This window comes from Columba livia, chromosome 2 (genome assembly GCF_036013475.1).
Source record: "Columba livia isolate bColLiv1 breed racing homer chromosome 2, bColLiv1.pat.W.v2, whole genome shotgun sequence".
NCBI classification, from domain to species: Eukaryota; Metazoa; Chordata; class Aves; order Columbiformes; family Columbidae; genus Columba; species Columba livia.
The window spans coordinates 87,013,790-87,034,866 of record NC_088603.1 but is presented as its reverse complement, the minus strand read 5'-3'; the positions used below and the strand labels follow the sequence as shown (position 1 = coordinate 87,034,866).

The window sequence follows — 21,077 nt, the reverse complement described above, 5'->3', positions numbered from 1 at the left end:
CTTCCTCCTTTCTCCCCATAGCTCAAAATATAAAAGATTAACAAAATGCTACCTCTGCTTATTTCCCCTTTAGATCTTCAAGTGGTATTGGAGTGGTAATAACTTTTAAAGAACACACATATAAGAAAAGCAAAGCTAAAGTCATTATTTAAAAACATATGCAGAATTCAGTTCTGTCACCTCCTGAGCTGTGTTCTTTAGAGGTGAAAGACTTCTCCCAAAGCCTGGGCTTTGGTAGTTTCTTTTTCCACAAGACCATACTCATTCAACCAGCTTGTGAAATGCAGTGCTTTATTTTAAACTTGATTCTGTACCTTTTTACCTCGCTATAACGCCTGAGTCAGAATTAAACAGCGGCTCAGAGACAGAGGGTTAATTTTCTTGGAGCAGTATTAGATTAAGTGACAACATACAATCAGACTCCAGAGGGTAAGTCAGGAACTTCAATACACCCAGTAACACAGAAATGCCTAAAGCTCAAAAAATATGTGCACATTTTACAAACAAATCTGGACAAGCTCAGTTAACATTGCTGTGTAGCTGTAGTGACTGTGCAGTACACTGCATATCAAATGGCTGACTTGTAGCTGTACTCCCTATTTCTCTCTAGAAAGCAAATTTATGCAAAATAGAAAGCTACAAAATTGGAATTGTAGCACTCAAACTGTGCATTAGCACAACTGTTTTTGCATTACAAAGCCTGCAGGGACATAATGTATCTCAAGAAACAAAGAAAAAAATAAAGTCTGACTCCTATAGAACTCTGACCCTACCTAGGCAAGGCAAGGAAAAAATAAAACAAGCAATTCCCAAAGGCACGTGATTCTACTAGAGAACGTAAACAAAGATAAACTATAGGTTTTTCTGTGTATCTGAATTTGGTATTGAACAGTATGTGTAGCTTGAAGGTTTCCTTCTTTTGGCTTCAGAACTAGACTATAATTTCATTAAGACCGTTCTCTAAGGCTTTCCTGGTTTTCAGAAGAAAATAATTTGTATTTTGAAGTAGTATATCAATGAAATCATAATACATGAGCCTAGCAATTGGAAGAATATCAATATAATAATCCATACAGTGATAACTGAAATCACAGTTAAGTATTTAATCTTGTAAACTATCAAATAAACACAACAAGTAATGGAAAAATTGAGGACAACACGACAAGAAAATGCTTTCCCAGTCCCCCTGTGTAAATTAGAGCAATTCGCTTTCCATTTCACACTTCAGCCATCGACACAGAAATACAGCATGTTTCCTTATGTAACAAGGAATACTGCACCTTCAGACCACTGTCTGTCTCAGTGTAGGCCCCCAAAAGTAAATGGCCAGAGCAAGAAACAGCCCTCTGCTTTACTTTAAAAGCATTCATAAATCTCTCCTTGCCTTGAGGACAACGCTTAGTGCTCCTAAAGCTCAGGCCATCACGTCATTAATTCTAACTTGCCCTCCTTAACAAATATTTCTGGAGCAACAGATGGTAACTAAGAAGTACATTCCCCAAAGCCTTTACCACAGGCAGAACTGAGAAATTCAATTTTACCTTTATAACTGGCAAATGATAATGCAATAGACATAGTCAGACACAGCAGAAAAAGTAAATATCTGCTTCATTCCCTGCAAACCAACTTCAATGAAAGCAGGCAGTAAAAACTTGGGTCAAAGCACTGCATTACAGAAGAGTCACTATTCAATCAATCAAAATCTTTTGCTTTCTCCTTTATAATCATTCAGGGAAGGATTTGGCTTAATAAGCTAATTTCCCTGTTGTATGGTCTTTTTCAATAGAAATAATTTCAGATTTCCTTTGTCTAAGGTTCCAGTTTTATGGCCTTGGGATATTAAAGTAAATTCAGCCATTTTAGACAAGCCACTGTAGCCCTGTCCTGTCACTGTGCAATAATGATAACACTTAAATCATGGTAAAAATAATTTACTGTAGTTTTACAAGATGTACTACATTACACTGTGGTGAAAGGCTGTAAAAGACTGCTGACCAGAAATCAAGTATTATTCAGTACATACAGTCTCCATGTTGACAAATGTGCCTTCCCCCGCGAGGCTGAAATCATCTCTCCTTCACAGACTCCAGAGCACATACAATTTGCCCCCTTCTTCTGCTTTGTATACATTACCAGAACAAAACTATTCTACTGCTCTACTTCCATTCTTCGGTGTAGACTGTAGTTTAAATCCTCCTTTCTCCTCCCATCCCACCAGAAAAAAGCCTCAGACTATACATCCCAAATAACACCTGACTTCACTTCAAATCAGATACTATAGCCCAGCAAACAGGCTTTCCCAACACTTAATAAAATGTCACAGGCTTTGTATTTACCTGAAATTGCATGGTCTCAGCACTTCTCTTGGCCTAAATTAATTTCAGTTGTGGTAATAATTGCTTAGAAGTCAGATGACAATTGCCTACCCTGTTTTAGCTTTGTTCTATGCATATCATAGATGCAAAAGGTCTGACAAACTTATGTAGTCATCACTTAACAAATAGTCTATATGTTCATGGGGGCCAGAGGAGGTTAACTATGAACTTTGACTAGTTATTAATGTGTGAAAACAGTCAAACTTTGCCTGGGAACCAAAAGACCAACCAAGTAAGCAGACTGTTACAAATTAATAAAAGTTCTCAAACCATGTTAGAAAAGGAAAATGTCATGGCAGTGACAGTACCCCACAGCAAACCAGTATCAGCAAAAAGGCGGGGAGAACTTGCTTCACTTCCAAGAAAAGCCATGCAGCGATGCCAGGAGTTTTGAGATCTCATCAGACCTCAGAAAAGTACAAGGGAAAAAAGCCTGACTGAAAACCTCCCTTCTTTTCTCACTACAAATTCAATGAAGTCTAACCAAGTTTAACCAAGCTAGCCGGACGAACTAGCCCTGGAATCGGAAACAGTCTTCATTACCCATTCCAGTAAGCAACTCTCACCCACACCTTGTCTAAGGTTTAAGCACACAGAAGTGGTGACGCTTCACTTCCAAGTAGATGACTTTTGAAACCCTTCCTAAATCAGAGAGGTCAGGAAAAATAATGGTCATTTGAAAAGGCTTATACCAGTAAGTATTCACTAAGAGCTCATTTTTTCAGTTTTGTCTTCACATAATAAAAATACATTAATATAATAAAGGGCTGCACTTGTGTTAATGAATAAACAACTTGTTATATTTTCTTGTTGTGTCATATCCAACTTTAAAAAGTACACATTGAAGGCCAAGGTGTAAAACACTGGCATCATCAACATACTCAATCTGCATCAGTTCAGTGTATGCAGCACTACGCCTACTTGGCATACGCAATGAAGACGTTTGGGAACCACAGCTCATTTGAGAAGCTACTTGCACACCAACACCAACAACAAATGGTATACAGGCTCAGAAAGAATGCATGTATTAAGTTCACCAATTTGAGCATTTTAACTTATACATATGTTCCCATCAACAGTAGTAAACCATGTTTTATCTCATTTTTCACATTAAAGTCTTCTGCTTCTACAAAACTTTCTCATAATTTTTACTAACTACACTAAGCCATTTGACTATGCTTTTCACTAACCTTTGTGTGATTTCAGATAACCAGTTATTGTAGAAAATATCTCTCTCCATAACCTGGGGCTGTGTTCACATTAATCTTTAACAAGCAAAGACACAAAATTTCAGGACGAAAACTAATTAGATGTTCATGATTCTGTCTCTGGTGTAATTTCCAAGTTTTTTGTTTCACATCCTCTAGAATGTTTCAAGTCATAGGCCCATACAGTGTCTATTCCCTCTCCAGTAGTATGATCTGGAATCCAGCAAGGGAAAGGAAAACGACAGGCAATGATTCTGGCATTACATTCAAGTTCTTCTTCTAGCTTCTTCTCCAACTGTGGCATCTGTTGAGCAACAATAAAAAGCTTTCAGAAGCAGCAAAAACCAGAAACACTCTCTTTAAAATCTAATTAAAGTGTTCAAAAGAAGGACAAGGTTTGAGGAATTTCTGGAAAAAATAATAGGAAAGTATTCACAATACACATTTTGGCTTTGATGTACTGGCAAATAATAAAATGGTGAGATCAAAAAAAATCATAACTCTAAATTCTAAAAGTTCAATCAAAAACCATAGATAATACCTTGGATTGAAAAAAAAAAAAAAAAAACCACAAAATATCACAAAAACAAAAAAACACAACACAAAATAGGAGAAGACTTTCCATGTTCTAGTTTATTATTCTCTTCAGTGTGATTCTTCTCTGAAGGAGAGTTCAGCCTCCTGAATTTATACTATTTAAGACACCTCAAGTTGCATGAACTATTATGTGATACTCAAAGGACAATGCCTCTCATACTTCTAGCCTAACCCCAGGACAAATCCTAGGACACTGAAAACATACAACCAATAACCCAAAGCAAATATTCTGCTGTCACTGTATGGTAAAGTACTGGTATGTTACATACCATTGAAATCGACCTTTGTTGGTTAGAGCCTGTTAACATACGCATGTAACTCCCCACATTTAGAATCATAGAACAGTTTGGGTTGGAAGGGACCTTCAAAGGTCATCTAGTCTAAACCTCCTGCAATGAGCAGGGACATCCTCAACTAGATCAGGTTGCTCAGAGCCCCATCCAGCCTGGCCTGGAATGTCTCCAGGGATGGGGCATCTACCACCTCTCTCCGCAACCTGTGACAGTGTTTCACCACCCTCATTGTAAAAATATTCCTTTTATCTAGCCTAAATCTACTTTCTTTTAGTCTAAAATCATTGCTATAGGGCCTATAAAACCATGTTGCTATAGGGCCTACTAAATACCCTGTCCCCATCTTTCTTCTAGGCCCCTTTTAAGTACTGAAAGGCTACAATAAGGTCTCCCCAGAGCCTTCTCCAGGCTGAACACACCCAACCTCTCAGCCTTGCCACACAGCAGAGCTGTTCCATCCCTCTGATCATTTTCGTGACCCTCCTCTGGCCCCTCTCCAACAGGTCCACGTCTCTCCTGTACTGAGGGCTCCACAGCTGGACACAGGACTCCAGGTGGGGTCTCACCAGAGCAGAATAGAAGGGCAGAATCACTTCTCTTGACCTGCTGGCCACATTCGCTTTGATGCAGCCCAGGATACAACTGGCTTTCTGGACTGTGAGTGCACGTGACCAGCTCATGTCCAACTTTTCACCTGCCAGTACCCCCAAGTCTTTTTCCACAGGGCTGCTCTCAATCCCCTCAGCCCCCAGCCTGTATTAATACCAGGAGCTGCCCCGACCCACGTGCAGGACCTTGCACTTTGCCTTGCTGAAACTTATGAGGTTTGCATAGGCCCACCTTTCCAGCCTGTCCAGGTTCCTCAGGATGGCATCCCATCTCTCCAGCATGTCAACCACACCACACAACTTGGTGTCATCTGCAAATTTGGTATTAAACAGTACCAGTCCAAATACGGATCCCTGAAGGATACCACTCATGACCAATCTCCATCTGGACACTGAGCCATTGACTACTACTCTCTGGATGCCACCATCCAGTCAATTCCTTATCCACTGAATAGTCCATCCATCAAATTTGAATCTCTTCAATTTAGAGAGAAGGATGTTGTGGGGGGCCATGTCAAATACCACTATGCAACTCTCCTTGATTGAAAACCTGCAGTCAGCTTTCCTCCATTCACAAAAATAGAGTGGACAGGAAAGCTAAGGGAAATGTCACTACTCCCCCAGAAGAAAGCAACACCCTGCCCAGTCAGATACTCTGTCTCCAATACATATAATAACTTGGAAAATTCTGCTATAGATTAAGTGAGAAATGAATTAAGACACCAAGACTTCAAAGAAATGTCTTTCTCATCCCAAACAGTGATTATGTTCTGAAGGAAAAAAAAAAGAAACTTGATAAATTTAGCCATTTTTGTCCTTTGAAGAAGTTTCAGGTTATGCCTAAGTAGATCAGTCCACATCCATTTGGAATTCCTCTTATTCTTACACACGGTACCTATCTCAGGGAGTAATTATAACAGCAAGCACCACAGGTTACTTCTATTACATGTAAAAATCTATTTACTTTGGTACCACGAAATAACATGTAGATATTGAAAGGTTAAAAGGACAGAAATCATTTACAAATACAGCTCAATTTAAGTCACAAAGGACACAATAAATTTAAAAAAAAAAAAAAAAAAAAATCACACACACACGAAAAAAAGCATTATTAGAAAACAGGACTGACTAAAGAAAATGTATTTCCAAAGGCTGCAGATAGCTTCCACTATCACACACATGCAGGGTGTACCTTTGATGTAACATCCTATTATAGCTACATTTAAGCTTAAAATGGAGTATTTTAGGAAAATTATAGTCAAAGATCTAATATATCAAAGAGTTACATCTGAATATTTTTAAGCATTCTATGCTCTGATTTCATCCATACAGCAAATGCTTCTTTTAAACATTTTTGCTACCACACCTTAAATAAACTAGAGAAATAAGCCCACTTTGGTATCTCATACTGACCTGAGACACCAGAAAATGAAGGAATAATTTTCTACAGGAATGACAAATATAGGCATAGCCTAATTTTTAAGAAGTAATTATGAAAATTAGTGACATCTCATGTCTACATTAGCTCAAATTAGAAAACTTCATTAATTGTTCCGCCAAAGAGGACTGTATCCTTGCACCACAGTCAGACTAGTTTTTAAGCTAAATCTCTTGGTAACAGGTGTTATAATCCTACTGTACTTGTATATCAAGACAGGGTTGGGTTTTTTGCTATGTCTACATAGAGTTCAGTAAACCTTTTGTACAAAATATAATGTTAAAATACACAGAAGTGGTGAACATGAGCACCTGTTAAAAATTGTCATCCCACCCTGAACAAGTGAAAGTTTCTCTGCAATGACTCATAGATAAACACACCTTCCCCCAGATTCTTGCAAGAACTGAGAGGTCTTAATCTTCCCAGAAGTTCAATAAATCTAAGTCCCATAAACTAATCTCAGATATGAAATAAAAGCTTTGTGTGACAGCATCAAATGAGACCAGTATTATTTTAAAAAGCTAAAGAGGTCTATTATCCTCAATAAAGAAAGAGAAAATGCATTTAAGTTTCTAGAAAATCAATGTAGTCATCCAGAAAGCTAAGCATTCACAACTTCCAAAGTAAATTTAAAGGGGATCATTAGCCAACTAAGGCTCAGGAAACACAGTAGTTCATAATTTTGGATCTATAACATTTATGACAGTATTTTCATTGGGAGAAGTTAGGCTTGTATTTACTGAATTTACTGAAGTTATTCTGAGCCCTTGTGCTGGTTTGACTGAAAGTGAGTTCATCTTCTTCACGTAATTAGAAACCTTTCTTTTTTTGTAGCTAGCACAGTCATTGTTTGAATTAGTTTGAGAACAAGAAGAACACCCCAGGACAAAGTTAAAGTTTTTAATTGTTGTTGTCAGGAGCCAAGGACAATCTGAGTTCTCTGCCCACAGGTGTGAGGCAGCTGGGAAGGGGGGCATGGATGGAGCAGAACCTGACTGACATCCAGACTGATCAGTAAGAGTATTCCATCTCATTAGTGTCATGCTTCATATTTAAGGAGAGTCAGGATCTTCTGGCTAGGTCTGTCAGAGACAGCATGGAAACCTGTTTGGTGGAGTTATGTTTGGGAGTTTCTTTAGTTTGGCCTTTTGCCAAACCTCCAGGCATCTGGGCCTTTCTGACTTTTCCTCTCTTCTCCCTCCAGAACCAGGTGCTGCAGCACGGGCAGAGTTCGAGAGGAATTGCATTGAGTACCTTTTATTTTATTTTCTACTCTCCATTTTATCTATAGTAGTAGTATATCAGTCATATTTTGTTGTTTTGGTAAACTGTGTTTATCTCAATCCACAAGTTTCTCCCTTCATTTTTTATTCTCTCCCGTATTCGGGGGTGGGGGAGGGAGTGAGCAAGCAGCTGTCGTCCTTATATTGCTAATTCAGGTTAAACCAGGACAGCCCTATAGCTACTCTTTCTATCACAGCTGTTACTAATTTATCCCACTTTATACCATTACATTTAAAGTTAAGCCAGCATTTCTGCTAGGTTTACTCACATTTTACCAGGGCATTTATTTATTTCTGTTTTACTGAAATATCTTTATTCACTTGTACTTTTCCCCTCAGTGCTATTGCAGAATTTCTGACTGAAAATTCAAATATTTATACTGCCCCCTCCTGGAACTCAAGCTAGAGAACACTTAACATCCAAACCTGGCAACATCTGCAGCACAAATACCATCACAGACCTCACTAAATTGCCACCCACAAAAGCAGGATGAAAAAGGCATTTTCACTTCAGTTTCTAACACCAGTTACAACCTGAATCTGAAGCAGGTATTTAATTCCAATGCTGTTAAAGAAAAAGCTGAGAATAGAGAAGCTTTATTATACTTCTTGTTGCATCTTCCTGCTGCTACTACAGAGATATTATCAGTGTATGTTGTATGGTATAACATCACATAAAACTTCACTCATTTCATCCCACATCTGCCTTAGCAAATTAAAAAGCAATACAGGGGCACTTATAGGATATTTCTGATTTGCTCCTCGATATGCATCCAACCTCTATAGAAAATTCTAACAACAGCAACAAAAAAATAAAGATTATTTAAATATTTATGGTTTTTTTCATTTCAAATAAAGAGAGGAAAAAAAACACTAGATCGAGCTGAAAGCCAAAGTAAATGTAGTGTCTGACTTAATTAATCAAATACATGAGTAAAGCAGTCACTCTGCAACTCAATTTCTACAGCAATTTTGAAGAATGCATTTTCCACAGGGACACGATGAACATAGGTTACAAAGCCTTCCTAAAAGCCAAAGAATTTGTGTACTTTTCCTCTAGCAATTATATTTGAAGTATTTGTCTCCCTTCCTAAACGCTCACAGTCTAATACAGGCAAGGGCCTATTTGAGGTGATCCACTTTTTGGAGAAGAACATAAGCAACATTCAGTACTCTCCTCTAAAAAGCTTCCCAAAAATCAGCTGTAGCAAATTTCCTATTCCATTCTCTCCCCACATACTGCTCATTGTTTTCAGTATGAAAACCTGACATTTTCAAGAACTAAGCTATCACCTTCCCCCTAAGCAACTTGTGCACAGCAGTTTTCATTTGGGGTCTGAAATAATGGACAGAAAATACTTCTGAAAAAAAAAATCTGTATTTTTAGAGCTCCAGTCCACACACTGTCACAAGTTTTACCAGGTTTAATCATAGACATTAATAAGCAAAAATGAAATATAAAATATTACTACTAACTACCTACATCAATCTCTAGGTTACTTCATTCTGCAGATGAATGTACTAACACTGCATGCCTTGGTATTAAAATAATTAAACAATGCAAAATAGAAAACTTACCATTTGAGGTACCCCAAAAACAACAACATTTGTATAATGGGAAAAGGAAACCTAAAAGAAAATTTGAGAACAAGTCTTAATGAAAATGGCATTTATATTTGAAGAAGTTCTCACCATTGTTTTCCTCTAATCCTTCTAGCTGCATTCCTTTCAACAGGGATTTAGACCAAAAATAAGAAAGGAGATCCCACATTAACTTTGCTTCACAGAGATTTCCACATAAAGACAACTTTAGACTGTGGAGCGGCAAAAAACTTCTACTGCCTGGCAAAGACTATGACACTAATTCTAGTAGCACAGAGTATCAGTTTAGGAAATACCTATATGATATTGCTCATAGCTAAGTTTTTCCACAACTCCTACATATATTAAAATGAGGTATGTTTTAATTGTGCCCCCACTTTTGCTAAATGTTAGCTAGCTATAAAAACTTCCCAGGCATTCCAAAGCCTGGGTTCTTCAGTCAGTGCTCTGAAGATTCCCTATACTCTTATCTAAACAACGATAAAAACAGTACATTTGCACTTTTCCCAAAAATTCCTGGTATCCACTTTACCCATTACAAAATGCCATTCTTAAAAAAAAAAAAAAAATAGCAGGGGAGAGGTCCACATAAATATGACTCAAAATAGCAGACCTCAATAAAGAAGCAATTGTAACTCAGATGACTGAAAATTGTGAAAAAATTCTCAGTCACATGGACGGAAGTTACTTTCAAGCAACACTCAAAACCAAGGTAACACATTGCATGGCTAGAAAACAACATGTCTAATGAAATGGTTATTTTGCACATGAGGTGAAGAAGAATCTTGTTATTGACCCTCCCCAGAAATCAGCTCTCAGTGAAATCTGACATTCATCAGACACCAGAATAACATCACACACTCCAGGAGCCTGTACTGTAAAAAGACAGCACTTCACTGAAGCACAAAACCAGGACAGTAGCATATTGTGCCTGTGGCCTCAAGTACTTTTCTCAAAGCCCAACACAGCACCTTGTGGCCAGTCAGCATTTGGGTTCTTTCAAGAAACTATCTCCCAATTACAGAAATCTCTCAAATATCCCAAATTCTTTCTTACATACGTCACCACCTACCTTCCATAAGTCTGAAATATAAAATCTGGTGTTCTGATGTACCCCATCTCTCCAGGCTCGGTATCTAGAGTACCAGACTAGCCAGGGATTTAATTCATAACCAACAGCTTTGAATCCCTTTTTTGCAGCTGCTATCACCTACAAGGAAGAAAATAAATCTCAACACAAGCTCAACTTTTTTTCAGGACAGATGCATTAGGGCAACACCAAGCATTCAATTTTAGACATTTGGCTCTCCAAGAAGTCTTCAGTCTCCATTTAGAAACCTGTATATATACACATACATACATACAAGGTCAGAATTAAATACGCAGTACCTTTCCAAATTAGGTGCCTCGAATGAGGGTCAACAGCCAGAACGCTGAGCAGAGAGAACATCAGAAGGAGTTCACTCGCACCTATGTGCTTTTCTCTTTCCTACTTAGGCATTCTTCCTAAGCTATCTTAACAGATTTGGATTTCCAAATCAAAATTTTAATGTGGAAAAATGGTTGACTCATTCACATGAAATACAGACAAAGGTAGCATTCAAGAACAGCTTGAGGCAGATGTTCAGGAAATGCTACACAAAACATCACAACTAAAAAAAAAAAACCCAGACCATTCTCCACTATGTCCTCATCATCACAATTCACAAACACGGCTTCAGACAATGTCCTGGAAGCACAGTATCACTTTGGCTTTATTGATTCTCACCATATCTCTTGGTAATTATTCCAGTTTTGCCACATTCATTTTGAAGCAGGGCAGGCAGCGGTGCACAAAGGTGTGAAGACTACAGTTGTAATATCAGGATTTTTGGTTTTGTAATTAATCTCATCCTCCAAAAGCACAGTGCTATTTAATCTCACAGCCTCACATGTTGCAGCTACAAACCTACGTGGAGTCACAGCTCTTTCACAATCACAACACAAATACTTTGCATCTTTTCACAAGAATGCAGTGCAATTCTCTCCAGCCAAAAGGATAAGGTTATAATTTTGTACCTTGTCAAGCTGCTGGTAACACTGCAGCAAAATATTGATTACTCACCTACACTGAATGTAAACCTTTCTCAGCTTTGAGCCTTCTCATAGGACTCAAAACACTGGATGCCAAAGACAAGACGTTCATAAATATGAAGAAACAACAGCAGTCATGGTTACGGGATTTGGCACTTTTTTGAGAGGCGAAAGAAAAAGAATGCAACGTCCATAACTTACTATACGCCCATCCCCACTACCAATGTCAACTAGAGAGCCACTTCTGTTTTCCAGCATTTTCAGCACATTCTGGATCTGAGCAGAGGTCGCAGGAACGAAGGGCAGGCACACCTTCCTCAGAGCCGGGGCCACGAAGGGGGTGGCCACAGCATAAAGTGCCACCAAGGTCCCCCCAACACCAGCGGTGACCAGCAGCCCCCAGCTCCTCCTCCTGGAGCCGCCTTCGCAATCCTCCTGTGTGCCCGCTGCCTGGCTCCCGTTCGCCAGCGCCTTGGCCATCACACCTACAAACAAACGTTAATGAGCATTTTCTCTAATCGCTTTATTATGCGATAACACTTAAGACACAGCAGTGTTTTGTATCAAGGAGTTAGGAAACAAGGAAAAATAAACTTATATCCCTTCAGCTGATCCCTAGAACCAAGCGAAACGCCACCATTACTGCCTGTGAGGAGCTGAAGCGCTAGGTCACTCTGTCAGTGCAGGAAAGCCGTTTCTGTTCAAGCCCGTGGTTCTTCCTTCCCGCCCGCCCGGCCGGCAAGCAGCGCGCCCCGGAGCAGCTCAAGGGCAGCGCGGGCAGAGACCGTCCCACCATCAGGGAGACAGGCGTCCCTGAGCGGTTAGTGCTCTTCCCTACAGGAGAAACTTTTCTCCAGAATACAGCTCCACCAACTGCAGAGCCGCCCATCATCTGCCCGCCCTCTCAGCACTAAACCCATTCCCCCATCACCGCGCTCCCTCAGCACCAAGACAGACGCTCTCAGCTGGCTGTATTTATAGAGGAGGGCAATACCACTTCGCTTTGCGGGAGGGACCGAAATCTTTCTGAAGGCGCCTCGGGGAGGAGCAGCACGTTCCCTTCCGCCGTGTGTCTGTTCCCCCTCCCTTATCTTCACGTCACTCGATGCAACCCACTGTTGCTGCACTTGGCGCTTGTATTCTACCTAATAGTATGCACTTCCCCCTCCCCCGCCCCTGCCACTCAACTCCCACCGTACCGAATGCTTCCAGAAAGGTCCGCTGGCGGCGCCACATAGGTCCCGCCCGCCAAATGTGTCGCGGGCTGCCGGCTGCGCAGGCGCGGAGCCGTGCGCGGGCGAGCGTGCTGCGTCACGGCGCAGCGGCGTCCGGCTCGTGCTTGCCCGGTCGGTGGGAGCAGCAGCAGCAGCCATGTCGGCCGTGGGGACTCTGGCGTTTGATGAGTATGGACGCCCCTTCCTCATCCTCAAGGACCAGGAGCGCAAGACGCGCCTCATGGGGCTGGAGGCGCTCAAGGTGAGCGAGCGGCCGCCGGGGCCGCCGGTCCGTGTGCAGGCCGCCGCTGGGCGGGCCGCGCCATGCTGCCGTTAGGGGTGGGGAGCGGGCACCGTTAGGCCTTGGCAGGGAGGACAGGGCCTGTTGGACCGAGGTGGTTCCGCGCTTTGCCTTCTGCCCCGTGTCAGCCGCAGGGCGCCTGGAGTCTGATCTAGGCCCGCGGGTGTGGGAAGGATGGAGGGAGAGACAAGGCGTTGCTCTCGGGGCTGGCAGTCCTCCCTTTTCTGTAGGTTCTGGAGCCATGTCCATGCCCTGAGTGCTCCCGAGTCGCTTGGCTGCGGGGTCATCTCCCCTGCAGGTGGGGCGGGACCCTCCCGGGGGCTCCTGGTCGCCGCGGGCAGGGAAGATCCCTGGAGCCACGCCCCCCCCCCTTTATTTTTTGCGCTTTCTCTCGTCTGAAGCTCGGCCGTTGTTCCCAAGAAAGGCGCTGGCTGAGCGAGTAGGCAGCTTATGTGAATGCGTGTGATTTAAATACTGATGAAAGAGGGCAGCAAAATTATTTTGGCTTTTCCTTTTAGCATTGCTTGCTTCTGTTGCTTCCCTGACTTGAATCTCAGGGCTGTCATTTTAGGTGCCCTGCTTTTGCATGCTGTAGCAGCCTAAGTGTAAGCTGTGCAAGAAAAAACACAGAAAATGTTTTTTGACATTAAAAAAATACACATACTGATTTATTTTTTTTTTTTAACCATACTTAGATGTTGTCAGTTAAATTACTATATTTGCATTAGCTTTTTTCCACCTCTATGTTTTTCAGCTTAATATAGTGACTTTGGGATACATGATAATAATTTCATTTGTTTCTCCTTTGCTTTATAGTCTCACATAATGGCAGCGAAGGCTGTAGCAAGTACTCTGAGAACATCCCTTGGGCCCAATGGTAAATAATGCAATAATGATTCTTTCACAGTAATTGGTTTTGTGGATTTTATAGATTTTCCTTGATGCTTTGTGTATATATATATATATATATATATATATATTTTTTAGGCTTGGATAAAATGATGGTGGACAAAGATGGTGAGGTGACTGTGACGAATGATGGTGCTACCATCTTGAATATGATGGATGTAGATCACCAGATAGCCAAACTTATGGTGGAGCTGGCTAAATCTCAAGACGATGAGATTGGTGATGGTACTACTGGAGTTGTTGGTAAGAAAATATTTTAAATTCTAAATTAAATTCTAATCTGTTCTTATAAGTCTTTTAATCAGAAAGATGTTTTTGTGTCTTTTCTGTGTATGGTTACATTTGAAGTCAGTGTTGAGACTCCTCTTTTTACATTCAGAATTTTGCTGCGTAATTTTCTCCCATAATCGTCTACCTGTCCCGTGTTGGTGCCCATGCTTCTTCGTGCTGTAACATAATGCAGTTTTCTTTCTCAGCATAGTAAGTTGAGGGTTGTTTAGCGTTATTTTGTCATTTAAAAAACCTTGAACTGCTAAAATATTACAAAGAAAAAAAAGAAGGCATACTTTTTAATTGTTTTATTATGTGCTAAAAATGATGTTTCAATCTGTGGAATAGTAACTGTTATTTTAATATTTTGTAGTTCTGGCTGGAGCATTATTGGAACAGGCTGAGCAATTACTAGATCGTGGTATTCACCCAATCAGAATAGCAGACGGTTACGAGCAGGCAGCCCGCATTGCTATTGAGCATCTAGACAAAATCAGTGACAGCTTTCCAGTTGATCCACAGAACACTGAACCTCTGATCCAGACAGCAAAGACAACACTGGGCTCTAAAGTGTAAGTCACAAAAACTACAGAAGAATATTTACGTTCCTCTTAAAAACATTTTTAATTGAAAGGAGAAGTCCTGGTGTTTGCTTGATGTTTGGATGGATTGTTAAGTTGTTGTTGTTATTGGAGTGGCTGCTGAAAGCTCTATTATTTTTTACCTTGGTTAATTTCTCAATGTACACATGTCTCAGAGTAAGAAATTCTTAACTCTTTTTCTTGAAAGGGTTGATTCTGTGAGGTTAAACAGCTGTAACATCAATTTCATTCTAACTTGTTCTGTTGGTTCCATATTTCTGCATCATAGCAAATTCCAAAAGTAATAGAAACCTTTTAAAAATAATTGTGTTATCTTTCAAAGGTTTGTTTTAGTGGGTTCTTTTTCCTAAAAAAAATAAAAAAATAAAAAAAATCAGTAGGATAGTTCCATAAGTGCATTTTTCATTATAGGTTCTATGTGTATTGTATGAATTCAGACATTGTAAGGACTTCCTTTCCAGAGCTCTCTTAAAAGTGGTTTCTGTGACTTGAATGTTTCTTAGCAGTTAATTCTCCTTGCTTGTTGCTTGTTTCAAATCTGTATCTTGAGACTATGTCCACAAAAGCTCCTTGGACAAACCATATTGCATGGTCTTGCTTTCTCCTATATTTAGCGTCTTTTATTTCTGTGAACAATCAGGACCCTCTCTTAATGCAACGTACAAAAGTAATGTGCTGTAATGATCCTTTTCTGATCAAGATTGATAGAATCACTTTTTTCTTCCAAACTATGAAAATACAGTGCAACTTTTTTTTTTTTTTTTTTTAAATGTAGAGTTAACCGTTGTCACAGACAAATGGCAGAAATTGCTGTAAATGCTGTACTGACAGTAGCAGATATGGAACGTAAAGATGTTGATTTTGAGCTGATCAAAGTACAAGGCAAAGTGGGAGGGAGACTGGAAGATACGCAGTTGGTTAAAGGAGTGATTGTGGATAAAGATTTCAGTCATCCACAGATGCCTAAAGTAAGTGATGTTCCTGTGCGTGTCTCTCATCTGTAACGGGTTAAATAAGATTGTTTAGCCCACTTCAAATGCTGTGCTAGCATTTCTTAAGTATTTAAACAGTGTCGTCGTTTGGCTTGGTTTTTCACCTATATATCAACAGAGAAAGTGGAAAGTAGCATTGAATTCTTCATCTTGAATTACACCAAGTTAAAATTTACAACAATCTTGAGAAAGGGGTGGAGGGACAAGCGGAAGGTACTTCAGGAATTGAGAAAGGCAAGGGGTATGATTACTGTACAACTACATGAGGGCAGTTGCAGAGTTCTGTGCTGTAGAAATAATAATCCAGAGTGTGTAATATGCTTAAGATGTTTAATGCAACGCAGTATCAAGAGATGCTTCTGCTGTTCTTAAGCTTTGTGTTGCCCTGTTTGGAACGCTCCAGAAGATGTGCTTTTATTGTATTTGGTGTATGTAGGGTCTCCAAGTCTTCGTGCTATGTACTTCAAGCAAGATGGAGACAATTTAGAATTTCTGTTATTCTAAAATATTTTTTCTCATAGGTGACACTATTTATCCTATAAGAAGGAAGACTGGTGGAAAATACTAGTCTTGTAATATATAAAAAATGTCTTTGAAGATGAGTATGTAGTATTTTTAATGGTCACAGAGGTCATCAGGGCAAATAATGGTTTTATTGACTTTGTTTACCTAAACTATAAAAAGACATCATTGTTAAAGATTGTAAAGTGCTTAAACCCTATCTTGAAGCTGTGGAATTTCTTATTCTAACTGGGTTAGAGACTTGATGGAATTGTTTGAATATGGTTAGTTTTACTTCAGAATCAATCAACTGGTCTTCAGGTTTCTTTAAGAACATGGAGATAGAAGGATATGTTGTTGCAAATGTGAGAAGGAGGTGTTACTGAGGTGAAAACTTGATTTTTTTAATTTTTTTTTTTTTAATTGTACAGGTGCTTAAAGATGCCAAAATTGCAATCCTTACTTGTCCATTCGAGCCACCTAAGCCTAAAACAAAGCATAAGCTTGATGTCACATCTGTGGAAGATTACAAGGCACTGCAGAAATATGAAAAGGAGAAGTTTGAAGAGATGGTGAAACAGGTAATCTTCAAGATTGTTTTTCTCTGGTTTTGTGGTTTTTGTAGCCTTCACACAAAACATTACAGTGTGTTGACTGATTTCTGGAAATAAACTAATGATCCTGCTGGGAGTGACATAAAAGCAGTTGTAAGGCTATGGATAAAAGTTAATTTTATGTAAGTAGGAGATACACCCTGGTTTGAAATTCACTTTCATCTCTGTGTATGGCAGATGGTTCTTTTACAGACTTGTGTTTAGAGAAAATTAGGAGAATTAAAATCATAAAGAAACTGTTTTTCATTTCTGGGCTAGTTCTGATCAGAAGATTGGTGCTGTGTGTTGCTTTCAGATAAAAGACACTGGTGCAAACCTTGCTATTTGCCAGTGGGGTTTTGATGATGAAGCAAATCACTTGCTGCTCCAGAATGAGCTGCCTGCTGTTCGTTGGGTTGGTGGACCCGAAATAGAAGTAAGTAAAATCTTAAAACTGGATTTTGTACCTGTTGTCAAATCTTTGTCACGTAATACGCTGTACCAATTAAAAGTTCACGCTTTCTGGGTAGAACTGCGTAATTGTGTGTACGGGTAGGTATTGGAGAAAAATCATTTGGGGTCTATGGAAAGAACCTGCAATTAATGGGATTATTGTTTGTAATTGGAGTGTATACGTATTACTTGTTACAAGCTCTATGTGGCTAGGAATGTTTCTGCTTTAATTCCACTGTTTACAGAAACAAAGCATCACCTGAAATGATGGGAAGATAATGTTTTGGAGTAGATGTTTGCCATTCTCTTTCATTAGTTTTAAGTTATGAAAAACAAAACATAAAAGTCTTCTCAAAATAATTGATGGTTGTTTAACTTCAGTTAATTGCCATTGCAACTGGAGGACGCATCGTTCCTCGCTTCTGTGAACTCACGCCAGAGAAACTGGGTTTTGCGGGTATTGTCCGAGAGATCTCCTTTGGGACAACAAAGGACAGAATGCTTGTCATTGAACAGTGTCAGAATTCCAGAGCTGTGACCATTTTCATTAGAGGAGGAAATAAAATGGTGAGATGTTTTGTTTGCTACAAGTGTTTGATATGTAACTTGCAGAATGTGTAGTTTCTTTCAAAAGCATGGAAACTTCTTATTTTTTCTTATTTTTCAGGGGAGGCTTGTAGGCAGTTGTGACTGTGTTAGAAGTCACTTGTTAGATTAACATCTTATGTTTCTGAATGAAAAATTTGTTTTCTTACTATTAGACCATATAGTTCATAAACATATAAATAATTTTACCTGTGAATGCTCTCATTTGTTTTTTTTCATGGGGGGGTCACTTTTATACATAAAGACATATCAGCATTTTTGAAATATTTGGTTTATTATGGATCCAGGTGTGTCACTCCTGATTTAGTCCAGTTTAAAAAGTTAAAACCAGACTAATCTGCCCCCCTCAACCCCTCCTGCAAATGCTTATGTACTCAACCTGGTTCTTGGTTGCACTATTAGTGTTAAATTATATTTAGTATAGGTGAAGTCTTACTGTGAGTGAAAAACCTTAGGAAGAAAATAACGTAACTCCTAGTCTGAAGAGTTCTTTATGAAAGCAAAAGTACTACTTTAAAGGTTAGCATAATGTGTTAAATCCTTCTGCATGTGTTGATGTTGGGAGTTGACATGAACTGCAGCCTGAACATAATGTTGGCATTTAAATTTAAGTGTTTTGTATCTTGAAATATGCAAGATTGAAAACCTTACTATGTAAGTGTTTGTCATTTTAATTTATAGATGTAACAAATAACATTGAAAAGATGTGTATGACGTTTTTTTTATCCCTTCTCTGCCACTGGGTGTGAAATACTCTAACATAGCAGCAGTAGAGCTGCATTAGAGCCATGAAAAGATCCTACAGTGTATTTGCAGTTTCCATGTCTGTATTAGGAAGTATTTCTTCATAGCCTTCAGTTGTGTATATTGTAAAATACATGCTATTTTATAATTCCAGATTATTGAAGAAGCAAAGCGGTCTCTTCATGATGCATTGTGTGTAATCCGGAATCTTGTTCGTGATAATCGTATTGTATACGGGGGTGGTGCCGCTGAAATTTCTTGTGCCTTGGCAGTCAGTGAAGCAGCAGATAAGGTAAGAAAAGGAGCAGTTACAAATTGCTTTAATTTATGAGTGGAAAATAAGGATTAAGTCTGTTTCAAGAGATTGCAAAAACCAGAAAGTGCATGTTATGGAACTTCCTGACATTTGCTGATAAACAATGTTAAAAGTTTTCCTTCCCCTCTCTGTAAAAAGTCATTACCAATACCATTTTTCTTTTATGACAGGAGCAGTGTAAAGTTGTTTTAATTTGCAAGTAGCTATCATCCAAAGGTGTTTTTTCAGTTATTGAGATGTATATTGCCAAAATAATCTGCATATCATGTATATATTTTATAGCTAGTGTGAAAATTTGCTTTTGTTGACATTAAAGTTAATAGCTGTATGAATTTAAATTTCTTTTCCCCTAGTGCCCATCTTTAGAACAATACGCTATGAGAGCTTTTGCAGATGCGCTGGAGGTAATTCCCATGGCACTTTCAGAGAACAGTGGTATGAATCCAATACAGACCATGACTGAAGTGCGGGCTAGACAAGTGAAAGAAAATAATCCTGCCCTTGGCATTGATTGTTTGCAGAAAGGAACAAATGGTAAGAACTGTAGTGCGGAGAGAGAGGAGCATAACAGGGTTTTCTTTCTGAGATTATGAAAACGCTTAATATTTTGCCTCTCAACCATAGGAGATTTTTTTGTTGTTTTTTGTCATTGTTGTTCTTTTTTAATCTGTGAATCACTTCAGTTAAGAACTGTTGCCCCTTGTCATAGTAAGTGGAAATGCAGGTGGAGAGAGAGCATGTGTCTACTGGGTAGAAAATGTAAAATTGCTTGAAAACCATTATTCGGTGGAAGGATGAGTTGAAGATGTTGGCTGACCTTGTAGTATGGGAATCAAAGCTGCTGTACTATGAGGCAAGAGCAGGCTGTATTATATATATATATATATATATATATATATATTTATAATATACTGCGGTTTTAGTGATCCAGTTTACATTGCAGCCCTACAAACAATTGTTTGGAGAAACAGCTTGTGAAGAAGTAAACAAAAGGTTGGAAATGTCTTTAGATAGTGTTGTTCACACCAGTACATGTGCATATATAGACCTGTAATAAGCATGTGAAGACTAGGAAACCGGTATCTAAAAACTTATTTTCATCTGGACATGCACTTCACACTCTTAATTCTGTTGCTTTTTTCAGAAAATAAGGTGGTAAATTTTGGAACACAGTGTCAGACATTGTGTTATTGTGTTCATGTAAATTCATAACCCTTCTTTGACTAGGCGTTTCTGCTTTGTGGCATATGAACTTTCACATCTTTAGTGGTTGCTCAACCCTTAGGATCCTTCTAACGTTTGTGTATAGAAACTGTACTCTTTAAAAATAATGCAGAAAGATGAAAAGCAATAATAGGGGGAAAACTGAGTTGGGGAAAAGAGTTTGGATCTTAATGTTCTAAGATCTTTGTTAAGAACCCAGACTTGAAACTCTGGTTTGTACAAATTGTTTGTCAATTGTGGTGGCCAAGAGAAATAATTTTAAAAGGTTCTTTAATATTACATGGAAATTACTAGCTCAGGTTAAATGTTAAATCTAGATTTGAGGAGAATATATAATTCTTCTGCTTTTTTTTGGCAGATATGAAGCAGCAGCATGTTATAGAAACCTTGATTGGCAAGAAACAGCAGATTTCTCTGGCAACTCAGGTTGTTAGAATGATCCTGAAGATTGATGATATCCGTAGGCCTGGAGAAACTGAAGAGTGAAGGCTGAAAAGCAAGAAACATTAAGGGGGCCACAGCAGTAGCGAAGATGGTAGTATTATGATGTTTCATCTTCAGCTATTTATTTTGGACACATTTTGTTTCAGATACTGTAATGGCTAATTGTTGGAAATAAAACATGATTTAGCACTGGCGGTTTCAAGAGTTGTTTCAGAAGTTTCTTTGCATCATTTCTTAGGTGTGAATATGCATAGAAAACACTTCTCAAATGGACAGGAAGAAAGATCAGTAATTTAGTAATAAATTTCCATAGGTCCTTTTCCATGGCTTCTGCAACTAGCCCTCTTAACTGCTTGTGAGCAGAGCAGAGCCTACAGCTTCTCAAGAGGTCTTTCACTCTTTAGTGAGAAAATTGTTATAGCCAGTAATTC

General features: G+C 39.1%; 2 protein-coding genes across 6 annotated transcripts; one reads left to right on the top strand and one right to left on the bottom strand.

Annotated features, from left to right (window-relative positions):
* Positions 1-274: 274 nt before the first annotated feature.
* Positions 275-12,810, bottom strand: ATPSCKMT (ATP synthase c subunit lysine N-methyltransferase). 5 transcript variants are annotated; one of them, XM_065052675.1, is made up of 5 exons: positions 12,677-12,810; positions 11,679-11,962; positions 10,477-10,614; positions 9,381-9,431; positions 275-3,887 (listed from the first exon to the last, which is right to left on the bottom strand). In XM_065052675.1, the coding sequence occupies exons 1-5, from the start codon at positions 12,711-12,713 to the stop codon at positions 3,690-3,692; spliced, it is 708 nt and encodes a 235-aa protein (XP_064908747.1). In that variant the 5' UTR covers positions 12,714-12,810; the 3' UTR covers positions 275-3,689. The 5 variants fall into 5 exon arrangements, with proteins under 5 accessions (XP_064908747.1, XP_064908750.1, XP_013222587.1 ...); XM_065052678.1 differs by having other exon boundaries at positions 11,790-11,962; XM_013367133.3 differs by lacking the exon at positions 12,677-12,810 and adding an exon at positions 12,472-12,661.
* On the top strand, positions 12,753-20,848 carry CCT5 (chaperonin containing TCP1 subunit 5). Its single transcript, XM_005502940.2, has 11 exons — positions 12,753-12,953; positions 13,809-13,869; positions 13,980-14,144; positions 14,545-14,743; positions 15,549-15,741; positions 16,698-16,847; positions 17,176-17,295; positions 17,694-17,879; positions 18,817-18,954; positions 19,332-19,512; positions 20,561-20,848. Exons 1-11 carry the CDS (start codon positions 12,849-12,851, stop codon positions 20,686-20,688), a joined length of 1,626 nt encoding a protein of 541 aa, XP_005502997.2. The 5' UTR covers positions 12,753-12,848; the 3' UTR covers positions 20,689-20,848.
* The last annotated feature ends 229 nt before the right edge of the window (positions 20,849-21,077 follow it).